The following is a 27,450-nucleotide window of genomic DNA, read 5'->3' on the forward strand; positions in this document are numbered from 1 at the left end:
GGTGAGCTAAGGGTTTTCTCTTTGCAGAGATGAAGGTTTGATCATGTATTTAGGGGACCAAAAATACTATGATTGTGGGGGAAACCTTGGAGAAAGAAGACCTCATAATAATGCTGTCAGAATTACCCAGACTGCATTGAGCTCTGACATCTGTGAGCTATAATTACTGAGGTCATCACAAGGGCTGAGTACTTCCAACCTGAGTGTAACATGAAGTAAAGTTGCTTTAATGAGTGTGATCCAGTGGTAGAATTATCAATGATATTTGATTTCCATGTATTTCTTACACTTGAGTTAAAATGCCAGTTTTAAATGATTACTTCATGGTAACTGTATGATCCTGGGCATATTCTCTTTTATGCCTGAGTTGCCACACCTATAAAATGAAAAATTAAAAGATCTACTTCATAGGAATTAAATGAAGTTTCATAAATGTTTCCAATAATGCCTAGCATATAAATATCCAATAATGGCTCTAAATTTTACCTTCTACACATGTCTTCAGATATTTCATAGATACTAATTCTCTGGTGCTTATTTCCTGCTTACTCCTTTCTAGAGGAGTAGAACTAGATCTGTCTCACTTCCTCTAGCATATGTCCTTTAAAATATCAAACCAGCAATTTCACCATATTTAAATTCTCCCAAACCGTCTCTCCACCCAGACTAATATCTCATGTTATATTACGTGGTGACTTGGAAATTCTTTTAGAGTTTTCTTTTGCTTCCTCACTCCAAATCTGACTTGCCTAGAGTTGCTAGTTCTGCCTGTTAATCCTCAGACCCGCACTGCTATGTTAACACTCCCAGGATCTTGAAGTTCCTCCTAAATGGTCACCTGGCCTCCAGTCTTATTTGGCATACAGTAAGTTCTCAGTAGCTTTTGTTGAATGGATTGTTTTACCAAGCATTGATTCTTTCATTACTCGGCTGCTGGAATGGTCTTACTAACAATCAGTTCTCTTCATGGCATTTCTTTGCTTAAAACCTTTCAGTACCTTTCACTATTTAATGACTTTCCCTGAAACTAAAATCCTTTTGTGTAGCATAAAAATGTGATGATTTTTTTTTCTGAGTACTTATTATTCCGAACTGCCCACCACCCACACCCCCGACTCCAGCATACTTGGGCACAGAAAGCCTGTACTCTAGCCACATTAGCCATGCTGAGCTACTTGTGATAGGTTTTCATCTTTCTACAAGTTTCCTGTGTCTGGAATGGCCTTCTCACACACCACTACCCTCCCCCCCCCCCCCCCCCCCGGCCCCTTTCTCACTCAGCCTTCATGATTCAATGTAGCATACTTAGGAGTTTCCATAGGATTTAGGTGAATTTCTTGAAAGGGTTATCTTTGTCCAGTATTCCTAGCCCTTGTTAGCACAGTCTCTATCATTGTAGCAAAGAGTTTAGTGTTTGGTGAGGGGGATCAGTTAATTTCTATTACATTTCTTAAGAGGTTTTTTTGTATTTCTTCCCAGTACTAATACGGAATAAATGCTGCTTCTTTACTGAAAAAAAAATTAAATTAATTGAATTATCCTCTGACCTTTTGGGAAAGTAGTATACTTTGTTTAAACAAAGACTGAATTCTAAAGTCTGACTTCACAAAAGCATATAGTTAGAAGTGTTACAGAATGATTAGTTGCTCTGTAAATGATTGTATTTATCTTACAGGTTCTCAGTGCAGTTAAGAATTGCTCCTGGTTACTGCTTCACGTAGAACAGTGGGAATTATTCATTTAGCACGTATATTTAGAGTACTTACTGTTTGTTAGGTGTTATGCTTAAATGCTTAGATGAAAAAATTTGGGCTCTGCTATCAAGAAGCCCACAGCCCAGTGAAGAGATTAGATATGAAAGCAAGTGGTTACAGCTCTGTGTTGGAGGTTGGGATAGAGGAGTAAAGAGGAAGACTGTGTGGGTGAACCTGAGGGTAGAGAGATTTTCATCTTTATATTTCTGTTTATAATTTAAAGCCTACAGGAGATGGATAACTTTCTCCTATTCAGTAATTTTTAATAATTTGTATTTATATTTTATATGTACTTTCACAAAATATCTCAGTAATAGTAATAGCCTTGTAAGGGAAACACAAATTCTTGATAAATATTAGATTCAGTAAAACTTGAGATTTGAACGTAATTTGTCTTAAAACCAGTATGCCAAGTGCTTAATATGTAAGTTTCTTCAGTGGTTAAGCCAAGAAGAAAAATTACTGTCCTAATTAACTATATTGTTGGTAACCTAGAATATGAACATTCATTACCATTTGTATTCACAAAAGTATGTATGTGCTCTGTGGTCATATCCATACTGAGCATTGTATTAAACTATTTGTGTAGTTAAATGGATTGTTTGAAAGCTGCTTATGTAATTTTTTATTTCATCAGAGTATCTAGAAACAAATCTGAAAAGAAACGTAGAGATCAGTTTAATGTTCTCATTAAAGAACTGGGATCCATGCTTCCTGGTAATGCTAGAAAGATGGACAAATCTACTGTTCTACAGAAGAGCATCGATTTTTTACGAAAGCATAAAGGTACATTTTTAACTTTGTAAAATGGATTTTTTTTTTTTTTAATAACAGACTCTCTCTTAAAGCATAATGTGATAGAATCTTGGCAGTGATGCTTGGGACTGGATGCTTCCTAACCTTTTTTTAAGAGAAAGAAACAATTGCCTTTTAATGATTCCCGAATATGTTCTTTCTTTCATTCAACAAACATTTATTTAGTGCCTACTATATCCTTGATTTCCCTGGTGGCTCAGACGGTAAAGAATCTCCCCCCAATGCAGGAGACCTGGGTTCAGTTCCTGGGTTGGGAAGATCCCCTGGAGGAGGGTATGGTGACCTGCTCCAGTATTCTTGCCTGGAGAATCCCACGGACAGAGGAGCCTAACGGGCTACAGTCCATGAGGTCACAAAGAGTCGGACATAACTGAGCGACTAACACACACAGCCTAGATTCTTGTGGTGCAGGGTAATAGTTCTGACCCTCAAGTAACTCAAACCAAGGGAGACAAATAATATATAAATAGCTAATTACAATGCAAGTAATTATAATGTGAGTGGTGCTTGTAAAGGATATTTATGTGAAAACACAGAGGAAAGAATGTGTCAGAGAAGTCATAAAACCAGTTGATTTTCCAGCTGAGTCTTTCTTTTATCTTAAGGAAAACAGCATTTCACATGGAAGGAGCAGCATGTGTAAAACCAGAGAAGGAAGGAGAGGTCAGTGTAACTGGAGCATAGAACTGAACTGGAAAGTGAGGAGTGTATTTGGAGGAGAATTGAGTCAGATCATGAGATATGTAATTTAAACATTATTTCAGTGACTAGGAAATAAACATGGTTTTAAAGTGATTGTTAAAGAAAATCACTTTGACTAAATATGTCATGGAAAGGAAATTTTAGAGAATAGTAAGTATTTTGGTCCCTAACAGATGCTACTTAATAGAAAATAGGTGAAAAACTTGTGTAGAAGGACATTTCCTTTTTCAGAGGCAAATAAACTATAGAACTTCTCAAAAGAGAATTTGTAACTAGTGCTTTTTTTGTTTCTCGCTAGCTCACTCTGTAATCTATTACTATCCTGGTTTATTCTCCACCACTGTTTATAATTGTTTTTGTTAATTTTATTAGTACCATGTCCCCCACCCTCTCTGCTGCCAGCAAAGCAGTAGCTCTTTCTTGTGCATCATCCTCTTCTGCATCTCTGAAGCACTGGAAAGTTTTACCTGCGCTCCACTGGCTTGCTTCCTCCTTGTTCTGAGATACACTGGGCTTCTTCATTCACCTCCCTCTCCCAAGCAAGCTAACTTCTTTCCTCCTTCTGCCCTCTGAGTATGCCATTTCTCTAGGTCTTACCTTGTGTTCATGCTTTCTCTATGCTCTTGGTTTTGCCTCTCTGTTAAACTAAGTCTGTATTTTTAGATGCAGACTTTACAGTTTTTCATTTCCAGGTAACTTCTGGATCTTTGGTTTTAAATGTTCTCTGACTCAACACATCTAAGATTGAATTCATTTTCATTTTGCCAAGTCATCTCTTTGTTTCAGTTTTCCATTTCACACTACAGTCCTTTCACTCCCCGGGACTCAGACCTGAGAAGAGTTTTGCATTTTTTAGTGCACACTATCACAGCTGCCAAATTTTGTTGATTCTTCTGGTAACGTGTCAAAATTGCTGGTGTCCATTTTTACTGCCTATGTTGCCATTACATTTTATCTCTGCAAATGGCATTCTCACTGATTTCTTCGTCCCTTGTTAGGGTGCTCATTCCTCAGACTTTGTAGCAGTTCAGTAAATGATTGTTGAATGAAATGATATGCATGCATAATTATTTCCCCCTGACAATAGAGGATTAATTTTGGCATTTAGATTTTTTTAAAAAGTTGGGCTTATGGTTCTCACAAAATTAAAATTTACCTGAAACTGAAAGATAATTCTTACATACTTATTACTCTAAAAATAAACCTGGATTTAGCTAAACTTGATGGAATTTCTTTATGGATTTAAGTCCTTTTTTCTGAATGTATATAATTAAGTGAATTTGAAAGCCATGATTATATTCCACAGAATTAGTAGCTGTAATTATTCATATCTAATACAGACATTTCCAATATGCCAAATTTGGGGTGCCAATTTTTTATGCTGTATTTATATATCTGGTAATAGAGAAATCAAAACAACTTAGTCCACTGCAAGATAGAGTATATTTTGTACAGTAAAATCTATGATATATATTTTAATTTTGCTTGGTTGTTTTAATATGTCTGCATTTAAATATGGGAAAAATATTGCCCATACAGATTCCATCATTTATGAATGGCTTTTTATAACAATCCATTAGAAGTATGTTGCAAAATAAACTATAATAATTGTGTTAAAATATGTGCCAAAAGCTAGGGAATCTCCAAATTTTGACCAGCTTCCTGCCACTAAGAAAACGAGTCTGCTTATTCTGATTCTTATTTGATCATTGTGTAAAGCAGGAAGCAGTCTCAGGCCAGTCAGGAACAAAGGTTCTCAAAGCTCTCCAGAGAAAATTCAGAGACTGCCTTTTTCAAGAGACTAGTCTTAAAGTTATCCAAATTATTCAAGCAGATGACTTGCTACATTAGCTCAAATATTTATTTCATCATACCAAAATGTGGACCTCCTGATACCTACCTAGACCAATAAATGTTTTTGATTATGGCTCTCCTCTTTAATTAGTGCCACTAATATGTTAATCTGTTTACAGAAATCACTGCACAGTCAGACGCTAGTGAAATTCGACAGGACTGGAAACCTACATTCCTTAGTAATGAAGAGTTTACACAATTAATGCTAGAGGTATGTCCAGATTAATTTTTGAAAAGTTTTATTTTCTTAAGAAATCATAGGGGTTACCAATTCTAGTATAGATTTAACAATATTAGTTTAATACTGAAAAATCTTAATTCAGTGTAAGTCAACCAACTATTCATTTAAAATTAACTGATGTAAGTATTGTAATAAAATAGTACTATATGTGGTAAAATAATGCCAAATCTTTGTGCTTTCAGTATCCTCTGAATTTTTGAGAGGCTTAATAAGTTAGAAACCTATAACTACCAAGTTCTTTACCTGGACAACACTAACATTTAAATGAAAAATAAAATATATTATTCAACACATAGTAAATATTACGAAATGTATTTTACTGGACAGCAGGATTTTTTTCAACAAATTAAAATCCACCTAAATACAAAATGATACTAAATGAAGTATTTTGAAAATATTAAAATAATGAAATATACATTGAAAGGCAACTCTTCTCATTTTAAATAGATACTTCTAGAAGGTTTTCCTTCTAAAAGTAGATGTTCTTCCATGACAGAATTATTTTTGAATACAGTTCAGATCATACTTGCTTAGAATTGCAAAACTTAATATGTCACATAATCAGTTATAAAATCCACAAAAATTTTGAGTCACTCATACCTATCAGTTTTACTTTTTAAACATTTCCAATTTAGATTAATAAGGATATCTTCATGCACACAAAGTACAGAGTTCAGTATCAGATTTCTATGACAGCTTTTTTTCCTCCAAAAAAACTAGTAATAAGTAAAGGTGGTATTATACTTGGGTGTTAACAGTTAAGGACAAGAAAAGTAGATAAGCAAAAGAAGCTGGAGACAGAAGGAGTAGAAGAAAACAGTTGAAGTAGAGATTGTTAAATAATTTGCATTTCTTATTCTGTCTGTTCAGGTTTGTTATTTTAGACTTTAAGCATATATCTCTGTGGTGTGTGTATATGTAAGAACCATGTCTCAAGTGTCTTTGCATGTTGACTAAAGTCCAAAGCAACAGTATTTTGCAAATTATTGAATTGTTTTTCTGTTTTTACTAGGTAGAACAGTTAATTGCTGGATTAAGTCTTTATATATTCAGCAGAAATGTCACCATATGAAAACTGATTTGAGTGTAAACACATTGTATATATACTTAAAGCCATGCTTAAAATCTGAAAAAATAACTGAGCACATCTTACATACTATTACCTCAGTGAATCCTCACAGTAATTTTATGAAGATACACTATTAGTATCCCTTTCTTTCAGATGAGGAAATTGAGCAAAGGGATTATGAAATTTGCTCAAAATAAAACTGATTAGCTGAGCCAGGATTCGCTGCAGGAAAACTAGGCTCTGCGCCTGTGGGCCCAGCCCCTGTGCCCACTGCCGCTCATGGCATTTCTTTTCATGAGAGCTGTGGCACAGAGCTTTTAGCTTATGACCAGCAATTAGCTCTTTAAATGAGTGGGCACAAGTTACAAACCAAATAATAGTTCCAATTAATTTTTTCTCCTCTAAAAAGGAGTTTGACATTGTCCAAAATTATCTCTTTAGATTAAGTTTATGAAATTATGCATTTATGAAAGGGTGCAAACAAGCTAATGTTTGTAACCCCAAGAAGAAATCAGCTTGTTGGATTGTTCTTTAAGTCTGTCTTCATTTCTCAGTGCCGTGAGGCAGGACCATCTGCGTTGTCATGAACCCTTTAAACCTTTCTCTTCACCTGGCTGTGTCAGGTCTTAGCCGCAGCACATGGGATGCTCTTGGTGGTGCATGGACGCTCTGGCTGGGACATGCGGGCTCTGGGCTGCAGGGGCTCAGGCTGTGGCTGGCAAGCTCAGCTGCTAGCAGGCACATGGGATCTTACTCCCCTGAGGAGGGACTGAACCTGCGTCCCCTGCACTGCGAGGCGGGTTTTTAATGACTGGGCGCCAGGGGAGTCCCAGTCATAAGCTCTTTACTTACCCTGCTTTATTGGTGTGAAAATTTTCTTTTTCAATAATTTTTCTTCATTTATTTTTATGACTTTTTTTGCCACACTGATCGGCATGCAGGATCTTATTCCTCTAGCCAGGGATCCCACCCACAGCCCCTGCAGTGGAAGTGCAGAATCCTAACTGATTGACTGCTAGGAAGTCCCCCCAAATTTTCTTATAAATTCATAAATTAATGCAGTATCTATGTTTAAGAAACTTAGGAAGGTAGATTGCCTATTCGATAATAAACTAAATCGAAAAGAATTGTCCTCAAATTTTTCTTTACAGTGAACAGATTTTAACTTAATTGCGAAGACACATGTAGTACTTTTGTAGTATTAAAAGTAACTAAATCAAAGAGTCTAGAGATTATAATCTTATATATAACAGAATATTTAAACATGTTAATTTAGAAACTATAAGTTAGTTTTCTCATGATTATCCTCACAGCTTTGAAGTTACATTCCTGAAAAATATTACATTTACTAACTTTTAATATGTCAAGCATATTTTTGATTTTTAGTGAATATTTGCACCTGCTAAATAGGCATTTTAATGTTCATATGCCAAGATTGAAGGATATGTATAATTGTGTGTATTATAACCTGGGTTCAGCTAACCTAGTTGTGTTACTGTTGGTTTATCAGTTGATCAGATTACAGTTAGGCAATCTGGATGCCCTTTTCAGCAGAATTTCAGATGTAGGTTTTGTCTAGGAATGTTAGAGCTGCTAGCAGAAGAGCTGGGGGTCATTCAGCTCAAACTCTTCATTTTATGGATGATGCCTGGAGAGATTGTAGCTTATCCAGTCAGCTAATTAATCAAAGAACTGAGACTAAGATCTTAAAATTCACTTATACCTTGTGTGTTGGCTGTCTCTCTTCATTCTTCCCTTGCCCCCCATCCCTCTCCCTTGTTTCTGATGCTTAAGGAATATTCCTTGCTACCCTTGTTGGGGATGTTGTGATTAACCAAGGAAATAAGGGCAGTTTAGCCTTATTAGACCTCTGTGCCAAGTTATCTCTGTGTGGAGTCATATCCTGGTACAGAGTTCTTTCCTCTTGACAGCTGGCAGCTCTCCCCAGTACTCTACATGGGAAGGGCCAGGGCCCTGCCTGCCTCATTGCAAGGAGGTTCTGTCCCCTTCCTTGGGACTTCCATCCAGTCTTGCCAGATTAAGTACTCACTGAGTAAACAACCAAGATGTGTACAGGCCTCGTGATTTGTGCAAAGTAGATGTCAAACAGGAAGATGAGTTTTAACTAATGAGCCCTGTCCCTCCCATCATACAATGTGAACAAGGGGTAACCTTCACTGTCGTCAGTCTTGGAATGAGGATGGCCATCTGTCTTGTTCCACATCTCTCGAGTCTCCCTTGTCAAAAGCCCCTCCCATTTTGGTGTCCATACCTACCTTCTTGGAAAACTACATCCTTCCATTCAAAAGAAGTTTGAACTCTGGATCCTTTCTTGTGTTAAGACTTGGCGGGATGCTGATGCAGGTCTTTCTCTGCTGAACCTTTACCTGCTTCAGAAGAGAAAGGGGCAGGCTCTGCCTCTGGTAGTGGGATCAGGTCATTAAGAGTTCTGATTTTAGTTTATTCCCTTCACAGAAGAGAGCTGCATCCTAATTCCTAGTAGATCTCCTAGGAATAAGTAGAGATCATCATAGAGATCATCATAGTAATTTGCTTTCAAAGATGACACAGTCTAGCTTCACATGAGAAAAGCATGTTCTTAACATCATTTTGACCCTTTTTGTTAGGAAATAATAATGGCATAATTATACTAAAGAGTTTTTGTGAAAATTTCATGCATTTGCTTAAATTATAAGGTTTCATCCCTTCCCTTTACATTAATCAAGAATGAGTTTGTCTGAGCCATCCTGGAAGGCATGCATCTGCTCAAATTAATTTCTTTCTGATACCCAAACATCTTCCTTCAATAAAAGAGGAGGTGGAGGGATGCCTTCTTCCATACATTCACCATATACCTCAACAATTAGAATTAGAGGAAGCTTGCTCTAACTCTCAGATGCTTAAGTAACATACAAGTATTTTTTATTTGCCGTGTGCCACACCTATGCCAGGTGCTGCAGATATACAGTATTGCAGATACTATAGTTCTTACCAGAATTATATCCTTTGAGAGAGCCCTGACTTACACAAGAAAATCAGATTTAGTGTGATCACTATTTGATAGAAGAGGAACTCCTCTTATGACATACTTTACCTGCTGTGTATGTATCTCAGTATCTTTTCGTTTTTTTGAGTTACTCGTCTGTTTATGGCTGCTCTGGGTCTTGGTTGCTGCGCCCTGGCTTTCTCTGGCTGCCGCGGGCGGGGGCTGTGCTCTAGTTGCAGTGTATGGGCTTCTCACTGCCATGGCTTCTCGCGTGGCGTGTGGGCTTCAGTAGCTGCAGCACGCAGGCTCAGTAGTTGCAACACATGGGCTTAGTTACCCCAAGGCATGTGGGATCTCCCCGCCCAGGGATCAAACCCCTGCCTTGGCGGGTGAGTTCTCAGCCACTGGACCACCAGGGAAGTCTTCAACATTTTTTCCATTGGATCTTCTTTTCCTTATCCTAAAAATACATTTCAGTTACTTTTTCTAAGAAAATGACTTCCCTTGATACTTTGTCCTCTCAAAATGTGTCCTTCCATGAACTTGAACAAAGTGTTTTATAATAGCCTTCTCACGATCCACCCATCTCTAAACTCATTGTAGTATGAATCTCCTTCCTGTTGACATAACTCTTCAAAGTCACCAAGTCATTTTTTTAATTCCTCGTCTTGTTTGATCCCATTTTTTACTGAATCATCCGTTTTCCTCCTCACTCACTTTGTCATGCTTTCTTCCATTGACTTCATCAACAGCAGTGTGTCCTCTCCTGTCGTCATTTTCTCTGGCTTCTCCTCATCTCCGTACATAGAGTACACCCCAAAGATTTGTCTTTGGCATCCTTTTCGTTTTTGCAGATCTCATTTCTTCAGCTTCCACTGTGGTGCCTAGGATTCTCAGATGAAAAACTTTGTGAGACATGAATAGAATATTGCTTTTTGTTAAATATTGTTCCCCTGTGCTGACTCCTCTCCTGAACTCGTAACATCACATTTCCTAATGCTTGCCTAAGTCCTTTCTTCTCTGCTACTAATTTTATTCGGATTCTCCTTAACTTCTCTGATTATTCCAAAAGGCCACTGAAATTTTCCTCTTAACTCACTTTTTTCTCAAAATCCATTTTACACATTGCTTCCAGACCACTCTTAAGCAAAGTTCATATGTCTTGTCCTAATATTCAAAGCCTTCCATGATCTGACCTCACTCTATTTTTTCAGCTTACTCCCTTTCAGTTTATTCTCCATCTATCTCCCTGTGCTTCAGTCATATACTTCTGTTAATATTATATATGTGATGGTGATAATGTGTTCTTTTGTTGGCCAAAGACATATTGTTGATGGCATCTGTGCTTTGGAAATATTAGCATCTTCAAATAAGGCCACTGTTGTATAATAACATATGGTAAAGGTAGAACACTAAGTCTCTATCTTTTAGAAACTTGCCATTCAGTAATGGGTCATAGAGTGATATTTTTCTTCCAGAAGCATCTTAAAATGCACAAAGATAGATACTAAGGTATTGTAAAGGGGAAAAGCTAGTATTTGACAGTGCTCTAGAAATTTCTAGTTCTTTGTGATTTATCTTAGATTTTTATGTCTGTCCTGTGAAATACTTTTTTTCTTTTCATTTAACTGACCATTATGTTTAATTTCAGGCTCTTGATGGTTTTTTTTTAGCAATCATGACAGATGGAAGCATAATATATGTGTCTGAGAGTGTAACTTCGTTGCTTGAACATTTACCGGTAAGTATAAAAATCCTGTGACCTCTTTCTCACTTTTTAAAAAAAGATGTTTTATTAATATGTTTATTTTTGGAGGATAATTGATTTGCAACATTGTGATGGTTTCTGCCGCACATCAACATGAATCAACCATAGGTATACATATGTGCCCTCCCTCTTGGACCTGCCTCCTACCTCCCACCCCATCTTTCTCACTTGATACCTGTTTTTAAATATTCTAAAACCTCAAGAAGTGAAGCCTCAAGTTCACTGTTGAACAATGATCAGAGTGGAGATGAGACCTCTAAGTATGTCTTTGTTTTAGTATGGCTGCATTTTTTCAGTCATGACTCTCATCTGTAGTAACTAAATATTCAACTCCTACTTTAACCTGTATTCTTCCTGTCTTCTTTATTTTAATGCTGAGTTTTCAATATTAACTTTAATCAGTGTTGTGGTGATGTCACTTATTCATTGAAAATATCTTGGGAATAAATAAATTTCTGCTGAGATATTTGTTGCAGCTAAATAATAATTTTCTCAAAAGAATGACTTACAAGAACATGCTGAAAATAATAGATACAGAACTTTTGTGGTCTGTGACTTGAGTTGATAATATTTTAATTCCCATATTCCATTTGTTCTTAATATGACCCAAAGGGTAGATAATCAGAAAAGAATTATATGTAAATTTTTATTAGAACGGTGAGTACCTGAATTATGTGTTTGGGGTTTTCCTTAACATATATTTGTTGAACATCTATGCTACCAGATACTATACTAGGTGCTGTGCTCCAGTTGACAGTTTTTATGAATTTGAAGTTTTTGTTGAATATGTAATATTCTCATCTAAGGTGATGTTACACAAAAATGGGTTTGCCTCTTGGTGGTTGTCAAGCCATCAGACACGACTAAGCCAAAGATTAGGAGAAGGAAGGGTTTGTTATTACTTGCAGCAAGTAAGAACGCCGCTATCTTTCCCAAAGCAGTGTCTCTCCAAACAGCAAAATTAGGGAATTTTTAAGCTAAGAGTACATGCATATTCCTGAAGGGACTTGAGCAGAGGAGAATTCAGTATAAAGTAGGGCAAAGGTCAGCAGCATAGTCTAAGCTTTACTTGATTGAAGTGAGAAAAGGTCAACCTCATCATCATTCTCTCCACTTAGCAGAGGGCCTTGGTTTCCTGTAGAACTCGGGCATGTTTATATATATCCTTAGAGGAGGAACTGGGACTCTGCTTTCACTACACTGTTGTTTGCCTGCCCTTTCTCTGTTCCTGTATTCCTCTGTTCCCTTAAGATCGTTCACTATTGATATTCCTTCAAGGGCAAGCCTTGTGGCCAGGCTTAGATTACAAAATGGCTTCTCTTATGTCCAGAAAGCTATTTCTGGTTCTCTTTCTCTGGGGACCCCCCAACTTATTGGCTTAAAATGGGGTTTGGATGTAAATATTTTGAAGTGACTTATAAATTACTCTTAAAATGCCATCTCTTGAAAATGTGTAATGCAGTCATCTGTTCTGTAAAGATTTCTTTAAAGCGATGTTGAGAAGCAGTGTCTCTGTCCCTCTGATTACGCTACTGTGTGCTTTATGAAGAGAATTTGCTCCATACTTACGAGGCCAGGCTCTCTAAGGGCGCGTTATTTCTGAAAGCCAGGCGGTAAATAACTCGCTGATTTCCGTGTCACACAGAAAATGACGTGGCTTTGTTGCTTCTCTGGGGCAGACCAAAGGAGAGACTGATGACTGAATTTTTCTGGACAACTGTTTCCTTAAGAAAAAATCTGCATAGTAAGAAGGGCCAGGGAAAGAAGTCCTTTGTAGGATTATGATATGACTAAGATAAGATTCAATAATTAATAAAACAAAAGAATGAGCATAGCAAAACGGAAGCAGACTCACAGATGAAGAAAAACTAGCAGTTGTCAGTGTGGAAGGGGATGGGAGAGGGGTGTGACGGGGGAGGGGATTACCCATGCGAGGTATAAAAGCCAAACAACAAGAGTGTATTGTCTAGAGCACGGAACTATAGCCATTATTTTGCAGTAACGTTAAGTGGGGTGTAGTCTATTAAAACTATTGAATCATTAATGTCGTACACCTAAAACTAATAATACCATAAATCTACTGTAATAAAATAAGGTTGAGTAATTTGAATAAATGTATAATTATAGGCTTTTAAACCTATAAACAATTTTATTGGCTTTTCTTTCAGTTATGTATTTTTAGAAACTATATAATCTTTAGTCATAATCAGGGTGTAATTTGCAGTGTGGTCAGACTTTTAAAAAGCCTGCTTTTTGGGCACTTTTCCTGGACGTCACTGAGAATTAGATGCCTGTTCTCTATGTTGTCATGTTACCTTATACCTGCTGCCACCATGACACTTACAGTGAATTGTAATTTTCTGTTTATTTGGATAATAATGTAAGCTTTCTAAGTGCACAGACTTTTATCTCTGTATCCACATATGCTGGCTAATTTCTTAGTGAGGCACTTAGTAATTAGTGCTTGAGTATAAGAAAGTGAGTAGGTTATTTGAAATAGATGTTTTAAAGATTCCTTCCTAATGCCACACTGGATGAGGGAATATGCGCATACTGAAATAACAAACGTGTGCAACAGACCTATTTAGGACCCAGGTGTTTGGTAATTAACATACTTCCCTCAATGAAAAGCTTCATGACCTTCTCATTGCCTTCTGGATTAAAAAAAATTAATTTTGGAGCTATTTTTGCATTTATTTTTACATTTATAGAAAAATTAAGAAGATAGTTCCCATATATGCCCACACAGGTTCCTGTTAGTAACATCTTCTGGGTGTTTTTAACCATTGGTGTTACCCAAAGCATGTAGAGACTGGAAGGTGAGTTTTTGGGCAGAAGAGATTGCATCCGATACAGCAGACCCATTTCATTGCATACTGAGTTAATAGTATTCTTCAGTAACACAAGTTTTTTTGGTTCCTTTTTTTTTTTTTTTTTTAAACTGCTCTCCAGTTATGATGGATACTTTTCCTCACATCACTGACATTGCTATATTGTATTGTTTCTTTGGCTGAGCTGGGTCTTAGTTGTAGCACCTAGGATCTTTCTTGTGGTGTGCAGGATGTTTTTTAGTTGTGGCATATGGGATCTAGTTCCCTGACCAGGGATCGAACCTGGGCCCCCTGCATTGGGAGTGTAGATTCCTAGCCACTGGACCACCAAGGAAGTCCCCAGAAGGATGTTTTGATAAAATGAAATAAAACTTGTTTAGGATCAAACCCAATAAGGGGGAAAAAAAGTGACTTTTCTCTTTTGGCCTGCCATTAATAATTAAACTGTAACAGATACTAAGCAAAAGATTTAAAACAGTGGTGTCCCTTTCTTTCTGTTTTAACATACATACCTTTTTATCTAAAATACATTCTTGATTCTTGTCCTGAGGGGAAGAAACATTAGAAAATCTCTAAATATAAAGCTTTAGTATTTATCATTCAGTTCTGTTGAGAAATTAAAATTTGCCATCTTAATCAGTGGTCAGTATGACTTAATAGTTTGTAACATAAATTTTAAATCTAGCTATAAAATTGCATGTCTGATTCTGTAGGTCTTGGAAAAAATTTTTTCTTAATTTTGTCATGTCGTACTTATGAAACTAGGTAACTTTTAACCTATTTGTGGCTACTAATCAGGAAAGGAAATTTATGAATTTTTGTTGTTGTTGTTGTTGTTCCTGAAGTGGTTTTCTACAACAAAATGATAGGGTCATACCACCTCCAGGGTAGAAGGGATTTTAGACATTTTTCGCCTAGCCCCTTTGTGTTTGTTAAAAACACATGTGAACCCCAGAGAATTTGTGCAATAATTTAGTGGAACTGCCAAGACATAAAGTCTCTCTACGGGGAACTCAAAATTTGTAAAGTTTTACAATTCAAAATTGCTTTCTTCCCACTTGCTTAAATGTGTTCCTGAGAAGAGAGTATATTAAATTTGTTACCATGTAATACAGGGAGGAAGATTAACCATGTTACATAGCCTGATGGAGTCCAGGAATAACACTGTATTTTGAGCCTTTCATTATCTGTTTTCTTAACTTGATAATTTTGAAATATAAACACAAGTGTGTATTAAGAAAGTCAGTACAATGTTTGGTGTAAATGCAGTATGCAGAAATAAAAATCTAGAATTTTTAAAGTAGTTATATGATTATTTGGACTTCCCTATTTGCAAATAAATATTTTTAATAAGAAAACAAATATTTGAAATAAGTAAATAAAGCCTATCAAAAGGGCCAGAACGTTTGTTCCTTATGCTCTGTCCATAGCTCTTCAGGCACTCTTACCAGATCTGATCCCTTGAATCTATTCATCACTTCCATGGTATAATCGTAAGGGATTATATCTGAATGTCCATGTAAGGTCATATCTGAATGTCCAAGTGGCTTTCCCTACTTTCTTCAGTTTAAGCCTGAATTTTGCAATAACGAGCTCATGATCCATGCCACAGTCGGCTCCAGGTCTTGTTTTTGCCGACTGTATAAAACTTCTCCATCTTGGCTGCAAAGAACATAATCAGTGTGATTTTGGTATTGACCATCTGGTGATGTCCATGTGTAGAGTTGTTGGAAAAGGTTGTTTGCTGTGACTTTGACATTTTTGTCATTCTCTTGACAAAACTCTGTTAGCCTTTGCCCTGCTTCATTTTGTACTCCAAAGGCCAAACTTCCCTGTTAGTCCAGGTATCTCTTGACTTCCTACTTTTGCATTCCAATCCCCCATGATGAAAAGGACATCTTTTTCTGGTGTTAGTTCTGGAAGGTGTTGTAGGTCTTCATAGAACTGATCAACTTAAGCTTCTTTGGCACCAGTGATTGGGGCATAGACGTAGATTACTGTGACATTGAATGGTTTGCCTTGGAAATGAACTGAGATCATTCTGTCGGTTTTGAGGTTGTACCCAAGTACTGCATTTTGGACTCTTTTGTTAACTGTGAGGGCTACTCCATTTCTTCTAAGGGATTCTTGCCCACAGTAGTAGATATAATGATCATTTGAATTAAATTCACCCGTTTCCATCTATTTTAGTTCACTGATTGCTAAGATGTCAGTGTTCACTCTTGCCATCTCCTGCTTGATCACTTCCAATTTACCTTGATTCCTGGACCTAACATTCCAAGTTCCTATTATTAATAACAGCAGTACTGTTATTTACAGCATTGAATTTTACTTTCACTGCTAGACACATGCACAGCTGAACATCTTTACCACTTTGAGCCACTTCATTCTCTGGTTGTTCAGTTGCTAAGTTGTGTGCAACTCTTTGTGACCTCATGAACTGCAGCAAGCTAGGCTTCCCTGTCCTTCACTATCTCCCAGTTTGCTCAAACTCATGTGCATTGTATCGATGATGCCATCCAGTCATCTCGTACCCCCTTCTCCTCCTGCCCTCAGTCTTTTCCAGCATCAGGGTCTTTTCCAGTGAGTTGGCTCTTTGCTTCAGGTGGCCAAAGTATTGAAGCTTCAGCCTCAGCATCAATCTTTCTAGTGAATATTCAGGGTTGATTTCTTTGAGGATTGACTGGTTTCATCTCCTTTTTGTCCAAGAGACTCTCAAAAAGAATTGAGGAAGGTAGGGATAACCACTTGGCCATTCAGATATAACCTAAATCAAATCCATTATGATTATACAGTGGAGGTGATGAATATATTCAAGGGATTAGATCTGGTAGACGGAGTGCCTGAAGAACTATGGACAGCAGTTCCTAACAGGGTACAGGAGGCAGTGACCAAAACCATCCCCAAGAAAAAGAAATGCGAGAAGGCAAGGTCTGAGGAGGCCTTACTAATAGCTTAGGAAAGGAGAGATGAGAAAGGCAAAGGAGAAAGGAAAAGGTATGTGCACCTGAATGCAGAGTTTCACAGAAGAGAAAGGAAGGATATAAAGGGCTTCTTTAATGAACAATGAAAAGAAATAGAGGAAGACAATAGAAAGGAAAAGACCAGAGATCTCTTCAGTGAAACTGGAGATACGAAGGTTAACATTTCATGCAAGGATGGGCACAATAAAGGGCAGAAATGGTATGGATGTAACAGAAGCAGAGGAGATTAAGAGATGGCAAGAACACACAGAAGAACTCTATAAAAAAGGTCTTCCTGACCCAGATAACCATAATGGTGCGGTCATTCACCTAAGCCTGGACATCCTGAAGCGAGGAGTCATGTGGGCCTTAGGAGACGTCGCTGTCAATAAAACTGATGAGGCGATGGGATTCCAGCTCGGCTGCTTAAAGTCCCGAAAGATGGGCTTTAGGTGCTGCGCTCACTGTCTGAGCAGATTGGAAAACTCAGCGGTGGCCACAGCGCTGGGAAGGTCAGTTTCCACTCCAGTGTCAGAGGATGTTTACACTCCTGTGCAGGTTTGCTCATCACATGCATCTTTCAAGTTTGGCTTCAACAGTTATGTGAACCAAGAACTTCCACGTTGGGTTTAGAAGAGTCAAAGGAACCAGAGATCAAATTGCCAACGTTTGTTGGGTCATGAATAAAGCAAGGAATTCCAGAAAAACCTCTTAATTCTGCTTTATTGACTATGCTAAAACCTTTGACCCTGTGGATCACAACAAACTGAAAAAATTCTCCAAGAGATGGGAGTACCAGACCACCTTACCTCTTTGCCAAGAAAACTGTATGCCGGTCAAGAAGCAACAGTTAGAGCCAGACATGGGGCAAGAGACTGGTTCAAAATTGGGGAAGGAGTGTGACACAGTTGTATTCTGTCATCCTGTTTATTTAACTTCTGTGTAGGGCACATCATGTAAAATGCCGAGCTCCATGAATCACAAGCTAGAATCAAGATTACCAGGAGAAATATCTACAGCCCCAGATATGTACAGGATACCAATCTAATGGCAGAAAATGAAGAGGAAGTAAAGAACCTCTTGATGAGAGTGAAAGAGAGTGAAAAAGCTGGCTTGAAACTCAGCATTAAAAAATTAAGATTGTGACGTCTGATCCCATCACTTCTGGGCAAATAGAAGGGGAAAAAGTGGAAGCAGGGATAGATTTTATTTTGGGGGGTTCCAAAATCACTGCGGACAATGACTATAGCCATGAAATAAAAGTCTTGCTCCTTGGAAAAGCTGTGACAATCTAGACAGTGTATTAGAAAGCAGAAACATCACTTCGATGACAAAGGTCCATGTATTAATAGTCAAAGCCATGGTTTTCCTAGAGTTGAACCATAGAGGAGGCTCAGCACCAAAGAATTGATGCTTTTGAATTGAGGTGCTTGAGAAGACTCTTGAGAGTCCCTTGGACAGCAAGGAGATCAAACCAGTCAATCCTGAAGGAAATCAATCCTGAATATTCATTGGAAGGACTGATGCTAAAGCTGAAGCTCCGATACTTTGACTACCTGATGTGCAGAGCTGACTCATTTGAAAAGACCCTGATGCTGGGAAAGATTGAAGGTTAAAGGAGAAGGGGATGACAGAGGATGAGATGGTTAGATAGCATCACCAACTCAATGGACATGAATTTGAACAAACTCTAGGAGATAGTGAAGGAGTGAGGAGCCTGACATGCTGCAGTTCATGGGGTTGTAAAGAGTCGGACATGAGTTAGCAACTGGACAATGAACAACAATAATGCAGTTAAAAGACATATTTTTGAAGGAAGTAGTTTCAGCCGGTCTGTGAAAGACAGAAGAGTACAAACGTGGTGAGAGAGGGGAAAGATTCACTTCGTGGGGTGTGCCTCGAAGGCTAGGGAAAGGACTGAAGAAAGTGTATATGGCTTGTACGAGAGTGGTAAACACCCCTATCCCGCCTCTTACCGTCCTCAGTGGCTCTGTTGTTTGTTACTGTTTGAGGTTTTTTGTTTTGAACAATCTTTAAAATATTTGAAATAGGGAATAAAAGTGAAACTACTTAGTGGAACACTTAACCCTGTCTTCACAGCTTCTTTTCACCTCCCTTGCCTTCCATAGTCTTGGAGCTATCACTTCATTATCCCCAGGATTTCACAGAGCAGTTTACAATGCAGCGAAACCAAGTAGACTGGATGGGATTTGGCAGGAAATGTAGTGGTAAAGAACTCGCCTGCCAGTTCAGGAGACATGAGATGTGGGTTGGATCCCTGGGTCGGGAAGATCTGCTAGAGAAGGGCATAGCAACCCTCTCCTGTATTCTTGCCTAGAAAATCTCATGGACAGAAGGATCTGACAAGGCTACAGTCTGTGGGGTTGCACAGAGTCAGACATGACTGAAGCAACTTAGCACGCACACATAATGTGATCTCACTAAAGTTTTATTGTCCGTGGTTCTTATGGACCGGCACTGTCCTGTTCGCTTTGGATTCCACAGCCGGGTCCCATTGTAGGCAACCTCTTGATGGTCAGATTACTGTTGGTTAAAGCCATATCTTAGCATAGATTATAATGCTCAGGATTTAAGTCGTCTTTTTCGCGAATAAGGTGTTTATCTTAAAGCATGACTTTTTGACAGTGGGATATAGGTTAGATGACTGGAAAAGATGAAATAAAAAGGACACATTGGACAATTGAACTCATATCAGAGTCAAGTCTTCTCTTCACGCAGCCTGTGCTCCTCCTGTGGCCCTTTGTTTGTAGTGTATACCCCACTCACCGGAGGTTGGTGGTGTGTAGAGTAAGGCTGCATCTGGTAGCCAGAGATTCCTCTAATAAGCTTTCTTAGTCCTGTTATATTTTACATGTTCACATGTGGTGAAACTTAGAGTTTACCAGACTTTCAAAGGTCATATTGATCATGAATCTGATGATGCTAGTATCAGAGACAGTGAGACCATGGAAACTTTTTTCACCTTCTCAATCTTGTCTTTTGTATTCTGAAACTTGATATTTGTCACTGTTTACAGATAATGACACCTCAACCATATGCTTGTCTGATGTTTAAGAGTGATTATATATTTTTAAAATAAATTTCTCTTGAATCACTGTAATTATTTAATTTTTAAAAATTTCTTTTTCAGTCAGATCTTGTGGATCAAAGTATATTTAATTTTATCCCAGAGGGGGAACATTCAGAGGTTTATAAAATACTCTCTACCCATCTGCTGGAAAGTGATTCATTAACTCCTGAATATTTAAAATGTAAGTAGTACCTCTTAAGTGAAAGTTAAACGGATTTGGTTGCATTGTCCTTTACTTTGTAATTTTGTGGCAGAGATATGTTTAACCAAATTAACAGCATCATTTGAAATCCCCTATTAGATCCTTTTAAAATATTAAAATATAATGGAATTATGACCATGTTAAAAGTCTGAACTCTATTCCAGAATACAGTGAAATCTCATCTGTTATAATATGCCATAAAACTATTTTACAGAAAAATGGAGCTCAGTGATATGTTCTTATTAATTTTTATATAAAATGTTACTGTAGTAAGAGAAAATTAAGGGTTTTTATTTTCACCATCACTAACCAATTGAACACTGAAACTATGAGACAAACATGTTTTTAATAAAATTACTTAATCAAAGAAATTTTGTGCTCTATTAAGCAGAGTTAAAAATAATGTATTGGATACGTCTAATGTGCCAGATGGGAATCCCCCTGCCAATGCAGAGATGCAGGTTTGATCCCTGGGTTGGGAAGACCCCATGGAGAAGGGAATGGCAGCCCACTCCAGTGTTCTTGCCTGGGAGATCCCACGGACACAGGAGCCTGGCGTGTACAGTCCACGGGGTCGCACTGAGTCGGACATGACGTGGGGAGTCAGCAGCAGAGCAGCGGTGTGCCGGACACTTGTGCTGAGTCACAGAAATGCCCAGAATAGGGAAATGCAGTTGCTGCCTTTCATAACTACGAAATATTGCTGTGTAATCTGACTTTTCTCCTAGATTCATTGACCAGAATACCTTGCTTTGTTTTAGTTTTTTTTTCCTTTTTAAACTGGACGGCAGTTGTTTTACGACGTTGTGTTGGCTTCTGCCACACAGCAGTGTGAATCAGCCATAAGTATACATATGTCCCCTCACTCTGGAACTTCCCTCCCACCCCTTGTTTTCTTGAATAAATAATCCTGTGTAAAGTCTAAAGTCATGACAGCTCTACATTTGGCCATCTATTTTGGCTATTAGATGTCGTCTTTAACTACTTTTTTCATGGCTTTAAATTTTGATTTTTCTTATAGTGGTGATGGTTTAGTTGCTAAGTCATATCCTACTCTTGCAACCCCATGAACCCTAGCCCACCAGGCTCCTCTGTCCGTGGGATTCCCCAGGCAAAAATACCGGAGTGAGTTGCCATTTCCTTCTCCAGGGGATCTTCCTGACCCAGGGATTGAACCCAGGTCTCCTGCATTGCAGGCAAATTCTTTACCGACTGAGCTATAAGGGAAGCTGACATTAATCATTTTAAAGGTTCTTCATATTTTGAATCTTCAATTGTGTAGAACACTAACTGTTCAACAGTTGAGATACACATACACACACATGTAAGTATGTGTGAATGTATGTTTTTGATAAGAATAGATAGCCTTTCAGAAGAAGTTGAGAAGAGTTAAGAGACCAGGAGAATACATTTGAAGCCTATTTATAATTGTTAGAAAACCAAATTTTTATGACACGACTAAGGGACTACTCTAGTCTTTCATCTAGGAGAAAGATTTGTGTTGGATATAATGATGCAGAGGCCAGTTACACGCCTGTAAACCACAGTATTTGAAGTCAGTTCAGTTCAGTCGCATCCCACTCTTTGTGACCCCATGGACTGATATACAAAATAAAGTTATTTCCACAGATGAAAAGGTTGTTTCATGCGAAAGGAATGAACATAATTTAAAACAGAGGGGAAATTGCCAGGAAAATTCAGGATTCTCCAAATAGGTCATTTGTACAATAATGAAGGTAAGGTGGTACAAGTGATGTGTTTGTGTCTAGAGAAGGAAATAAAGCCTAATATTTCATCCTTAGCAGTTTGGCTTTTGTTTTTTACTTAGTGACAAGCCAGAAAAAAGGGGATTTGTGTGGTTTTTTGGTTCAAAAAGAAAATCTCTCAGGTGGAAAATTTTGGAAAAATGACTAGACCTGAGATTAAAAGGACAGCAGTAGGAGTAAGGATGGAGAAGAAAGCATGCCTATGAGTGCTGAGGTGAACTCAGCAGGAGTTGGTGTTAGGCACTGGTGTCAGAACAGTTAGAGATTGTCAGTAGGGAAGGTTTTAGACAGAAGGTAAGGTAAGAGTTTGAACCTGCAAAGTTTAATGGTAAAGCCATTGATAATAATAACAGAAGAGTTTGGGTTGGATACTGTAAGTGAAGAGAGGTGTTATTAGTCCTTGAGTGCTGAAATAATAATGATGAAAATAATACTAATCTAAGAGTAGTAGGCAAGACTGAGTCTTGAGTGCCAGGAGTGTGGAGGCATAGAGAATACATTTTTGCAGTTACCTAGATGCAGGGTCATTTACATCGGTACCAAAATGGTGGTACTGGCTGCTCATGTGGAAAAAATGCCTCATGAGAGTGTTCTTGATGTAATAAACAGCAGATCCTGGTTACAGATTTAGTTTTTGAGCTGGTGATACAAAGAGAGAACAAATTGATATGATTTCTAACTAAGGAGATAGGACAGAGGGGAACGACAGCTGCCTTAGGAAGAAAGAAGGAAAAATTCACTTTCAAGTATTTTGAATTTATGTTACTGATGGAACAGTCAGGTACAGATGTCCTGAAAAATAGTGATATGAGACTTGGTCTTACATAAAATGTTAAAATTGGTGTGAGAGATTTAGGAGTAAATAAGTTTGTCAATGCTGGTAAGTTTGTAAAGCAAAATAGATTACAATCAGAAGAACTTTTGTGAATGTCTATAGCTTGTTGACTGATTAATAGAAGGGATATAAATAGTCAGTAAGGCAGGAAGGTAAGTTTCATGCTATGGGAATGAAAACACGTGAGTTTTAAGAAGAGGTAGAAACAGTGAAGAGCATTTTCTGGAGAAGTGTGAGGGCAAAAGCCGTGATACATGAAGTTAAGGAAGGTGAGCGCGTGGAAACTAGAGCACGTGATGAGAAGGAGAGGGGTCTGTGTTACTGAAAGAATAGCACGAATAAAGGCCCGAGTAAATGTAAACGTAGACAGTAAGGACCCAGAGAAGAACGTGTGTAAATGCTAAAGGAGCGGATGCTTCTGGTGGTCCTGGAGAAGGAAGATGGGGAAGACTGTTTAAAGTAGAGAGAGAAAAATTGGAATAGGAAGCAAGACCTTTCTTTTGAGGTTAGAGTGATGAGTGACAAGGAAGGACAAATAAAAATGGAGGAACATGGAGTTACTTGTATCAGAAGATCTGTCTTCCTTATTAAGGACAGCGTGAGATCATCTCCTGAAGAGCCTCTGCTTTTATGGACTAAACACAATGTCATTGAGGACCTCTGTATGAGAAAATAGTAATTGTAAACTTACACAGCTGTTAGAATCTTACTTTGTGTGGCCTATTGATGATAAATCATAAAATACGTTATATTTTTTCTCTTATTTCAGCAAAAAATCAGTTAGAATTTTGTTGTCATATGCTTCAAGGAACTATACACCCAAAGGAGCCATAAAATACGTTAAATTTTTTCTCTTATTTCAGCAAAAAATCAGTTAGAATTTTGTTGTCATATGCTTCGAGGAACTATAGACCCAAAGGAGCCATCTACTTATGAATACGTGAAATTTATAGGAAATTTCAAATCTTTAAACAGTGGTAAGTTAAAGTGCTTCTCTTACAATGTATTTTCACTTGGTATTCTTTTAAGCTCAGAGACAAATGTTCGAGTATCAGTAAAAACTAGATTTTTACTGGAGTAACTGATGATATTTATTTCCTTATTGCTTTAGTATCCACTTCAGCACACAATGGTTTTGAAGGAACAATACAACGCACACATAGGCCTTCTTATGAAGATAGAATTTGTTTTGTAGCTACTGTCAGATTAGCTACACCTCAGTTCATCAAGGTATGTTTCTGTTTCCCAGAGGGGTTTCACTTCATATTATGGGACTTATCTGTTTTTTTGTTTGTTTGTTTGTTTCCAGATACTTAATGTAAACATTAAAGTAGTAATGGCCATGAGTCATTAAACATGTATGATCATCATATTTTTGAAGCAAATAATGGGTTATCAAAGCACTCATCAAATTATAGAACTAATTTTTTGATAATATACCTTGTGTTGGGTTGGCCAAAAACTTCATTTGGGTTTGTGAAGTTTTTGGCTGTTAACCAGTGGTTATATATCACCATTGTCCTGCTTTTGTGCAAAATTTTAAGGTGCTTTTGTTGTATAGTTTACAAATACATTAAAGGGGAAAGGCCAGAGATTACCTTTGAAATTTTCTTTTGAAATACACAGGTGACCTTTTTATAACATTTAATTTACCTTTTCAATTTTAAAATTCAATTAAATAAAATTAAATTCAATTTTATTTTTATATCCTGGGTCCAGGAAGTAGATGATTAGTAGGAAAGTCAGAAAATGAAAGACTTCAGTCACTGGAAAGTGGCTGAAAATAAGCCAGGCTAAGATTTTAAATTTAGGGAAATACCACAAGGTAAAGTACTGAATTAGCGGTTAGAGGATCTTACACAAGTCTGACTCTACTTGTTTTGATCATAGGAAATAATGGCAGTGGTAACATGCTTTTTGCATGCTTACCACATGCTGTTTACATGCATTATCTCATTTAATACATACAAATGGTGGCATGATCACCATTTTATATCTAAGGAAACTGTGGCTTAGGGAAGTTAAGTGACTTACCCAGAGTCAGAGCTGTTAAGTAGTAGAACTGAGATTGATTCTAATTCCTTTTCTTTCTAAACCCAAACTCTTAATCACTACATTGTGCTGCAGAAGGTCATTCAAGAACAGGGCAGGCTGGAATACATTGCTGAGTATGACTGGAGTCTGGGCTTACTGTGAGTGGAGGGAGGGTAGGGATGTTGAGAGATGGGATTAGAAAAGGAAGCAGATGCTGGCAGTGATATGTTTCTTTCTTTGTTGTTTGTTTCTCCTTGTTTAGATTTTGTCCCAATGGAATGAGCAGCCAGTAAGATTTTCTGTCAGGGAAATTATACAGTCGTGTTAGAGTGTTTATAAGGTCATTGTGGCCAGAATAGAAGATGAGTTGAAGGACAAGGAAACTTGTTTGGAATACTTTGCAATAATGTGAGCCCATGGTGGCAACTAGAGTCTACACTAAGACCCTGAAGATGAATGGGATTGGATAGATTAAAAAAAAAAAACTTAGAGGGTGAAACTGAAAGGATTTAGTAGTGGCCATTTAGACGGTGAAAGGTGAAAATGAGTGCATCGTGACTATTAGATTTTAGACTTAATGGCACAGTATAGGTATGCCTCCATTAATGAGATGGAACATTATGTAACTGGATATGAGGATTAAAATAGTTGGTTAATTTTAGGACATGTTGAGTTTGTGGTACGTGGGAACATCCAGACAGAAATATAAAACTATAATTCAGGAGAGAGATTAGAATGAGACTTTATAGGCATGTGAGTGAATAGAGAAGTGTGTGGACTGAGAAATACTCCCCCAAAAGCCTGCATGTGTTTATTTCCACATTCCTTAGTACTAGGAAATAAAAGCTTTTTTTTTTTTCAATGTTTAGGGACAAGTTAGCTAAAAATGACTTATACAGCTGGCAATATTTAGGAATTTGCTGAGTTCACAGAAAAATATTTCTCAATTTTAATTATTTATTTGTAGGAAATGTGCACTGTTGAAGAACCTAATGAAGAGTTTACATCTAGACATAGTTTAGAGTGGAAGTTTCTATTTCTAGATCACAGGTAACTCCCATTCTTAAATTCTATAAAAAGATTAATCATTATAATTCTTGAAACTATTGGATTTCAAAGACAAACTTTTTCTAGTCAGGATGCTCAAACTCATTATCCATTATTTAAAAAATAAAGTTTCCTCCCAAAATTGGTTTGTAGTTGAGTACTTTTTATTAATGGAAAAAGTCATAATATTGATTGTTTTGTATGTAATTTAGGGCACCACCCATAATAGGATATTTGCCATTTGAAGTTCTGGGAACATCAGGCTATGATTACTATCATGTGGATGACCTAGAAAATTTGGCAAAATGTCATGAGCACTGTAAGTAGATTTTAATACTTTGGGTGGTAATACTTTTTTTAATCTGTAAATAACTATCATATTAATAGGAGGTGGTAAAACAGACCATTTTTGTATGTTTGAAATGTATTGGAAAGATTTCTTTTGTATGCATAACTACTTCTAATAGGAATCTTAGATCAAGTCTAAATTAAACTTCCTCCCATTTAACATATTTCAATCTATAGTAGTTAAGTACAGTTTTATAATATGGCATCTAATAAACATTGTTTTGAAGTATAGAAGTTCTATATCCAGAGTAAGAGAAGCAGATTACTTTGAAAATTGTAATATTAGAACACTATTTCATGAATTTTTATTTCTAGGCATGTGAGTCTGCACAGGAGGTAATACCACATTTAAAGAATCTCTTTTAGAAAACTCAGTGAGTGCTTCATTACTGTTATCTGCCATTGTTATGTTAACAGAAGGAACATTATCATCTCATTTTGCCCTGTTCTGAACAACTTAGCATGTATTATTTTCATTATTCATAATCACAATTGTATAATAGAAAGTAGGTACTGTTATTATCTCCACAAGTAAACTGAGACACAGAAAGTCTAACTAATTTACTTACAGTTCCATAACATTGGTGGCAGACATCAAAAAGTCTACAAGCAATAAATGCTGGAGAGAGTGTGGAGAAAAGGGAATCCTTTTACACTATTGGTGGGAATGCAAACTAGTACAGCCACTATGGAGAACAGCATGGAGATTCCTTAAAAAACTGGAAATAGAACTGATGTACGACCTAGCAATCCCACTGCTGGGCATACACACCGAGGAAACCAGAATCGAAAGAGACACATGTAGGCCAGTGTTCATTGCAGCACTGTCTACAATAGCCAGGACATGGTAGCAACCTAGATGTCCATCAGCAGACAAATGGATAAGGAAGCTGTGGTACATATACAATGGAATATTACTCAGCTATTTAAAAGAATGCATTCGAGTCAGTTTAATGAGGTGGATGAAACTGGAACCTATTATACAGAGTGAAGTAAGTCAGAAAGATAAACACCAATACAGTATATTAACATATGTATATGGAATTTAGAAAGATAGTAACGATGATCCTATATGTAAGACAGCAAAGAGACACAGATGTGAAGAACAGACTTTTCTGTGGGAGGAGGTGAGGGTGGGATGAT

At 37.4% G+C, this 27,450-nt stretch overlaps 1 protein-coding gene and 1 non-coding gene across 12 annotated transcripts in view; one reads left to right on the top strand and one right to left on the bottom strand.

Annotated features, from left to right (window-relative positions):
• Positions 1–27,450, top strand: part of CLOCK (clock circadian regulator) — a 332,535-nt gene that overhangs the window by 269,715 nt on the left and 35,370 nt on the right. For 9 of the 11 annotated variants that reach the window (XM_065914278.1, XM_065914277.1, XM_065914279.1 and 6 more), the window contains 8 exons: positions 2,392–2,540; positions 5,246–5,337; positions 11,074–11,163; positions 20,136–20,256; positions 23,742–23,855; positions 23,990–24,108; positions 25,880–25,962; positions 26,172–26,278. In XM_065914278.1, coding sequence (XP_065770350.1) covers positions 2,392–2,540; positions 5,246–5,337; positions 11,074–11,163; positions 20,136–20,256; positions 23,742–23,855; positions 23,990–24,108; positions 25,880–25,962; positions 26,172–26,278 — 875 coding nt within the window. Of the gene's footprint in view, positions 1–2,391; positions 2,541–5,245; positions 5,338–11,073; positions 11,164–20,135; positions 20,257–23,741; positions 23,856–23,989; positions 24,109–25,879; positions 25,963–26,171; positions 26,279–27,450 lie in introns of those variants that run through there. The other 2 variants (XM_065914285.1, XM_065914286.1) reach the window with 2 other exon arrangements.
• On the bottom strand, positions 14,283–14,355 carry TRNAG-CCC (transfer RNA glycine (anticodon CCC)). Its single transcript has one exon. It is a non-coding gene; the product is annotated as a tRNA-Gly (tRNA).

Source organism: Muntiacus reevesi, chromosome 22 (assembly GCF_963930625.1).
Source record: "Muntiacus reevesi chromosome 22, mMunRee1.1, whole genome shotgun sequence".
In the NCBI taxonomy this organism is placed as follows: Eukaryota; Metazoa; Chordata; class Mammalia; order Artiodactyla; family Cervidae; genus Muntiacus; species Muntiacus reevesi.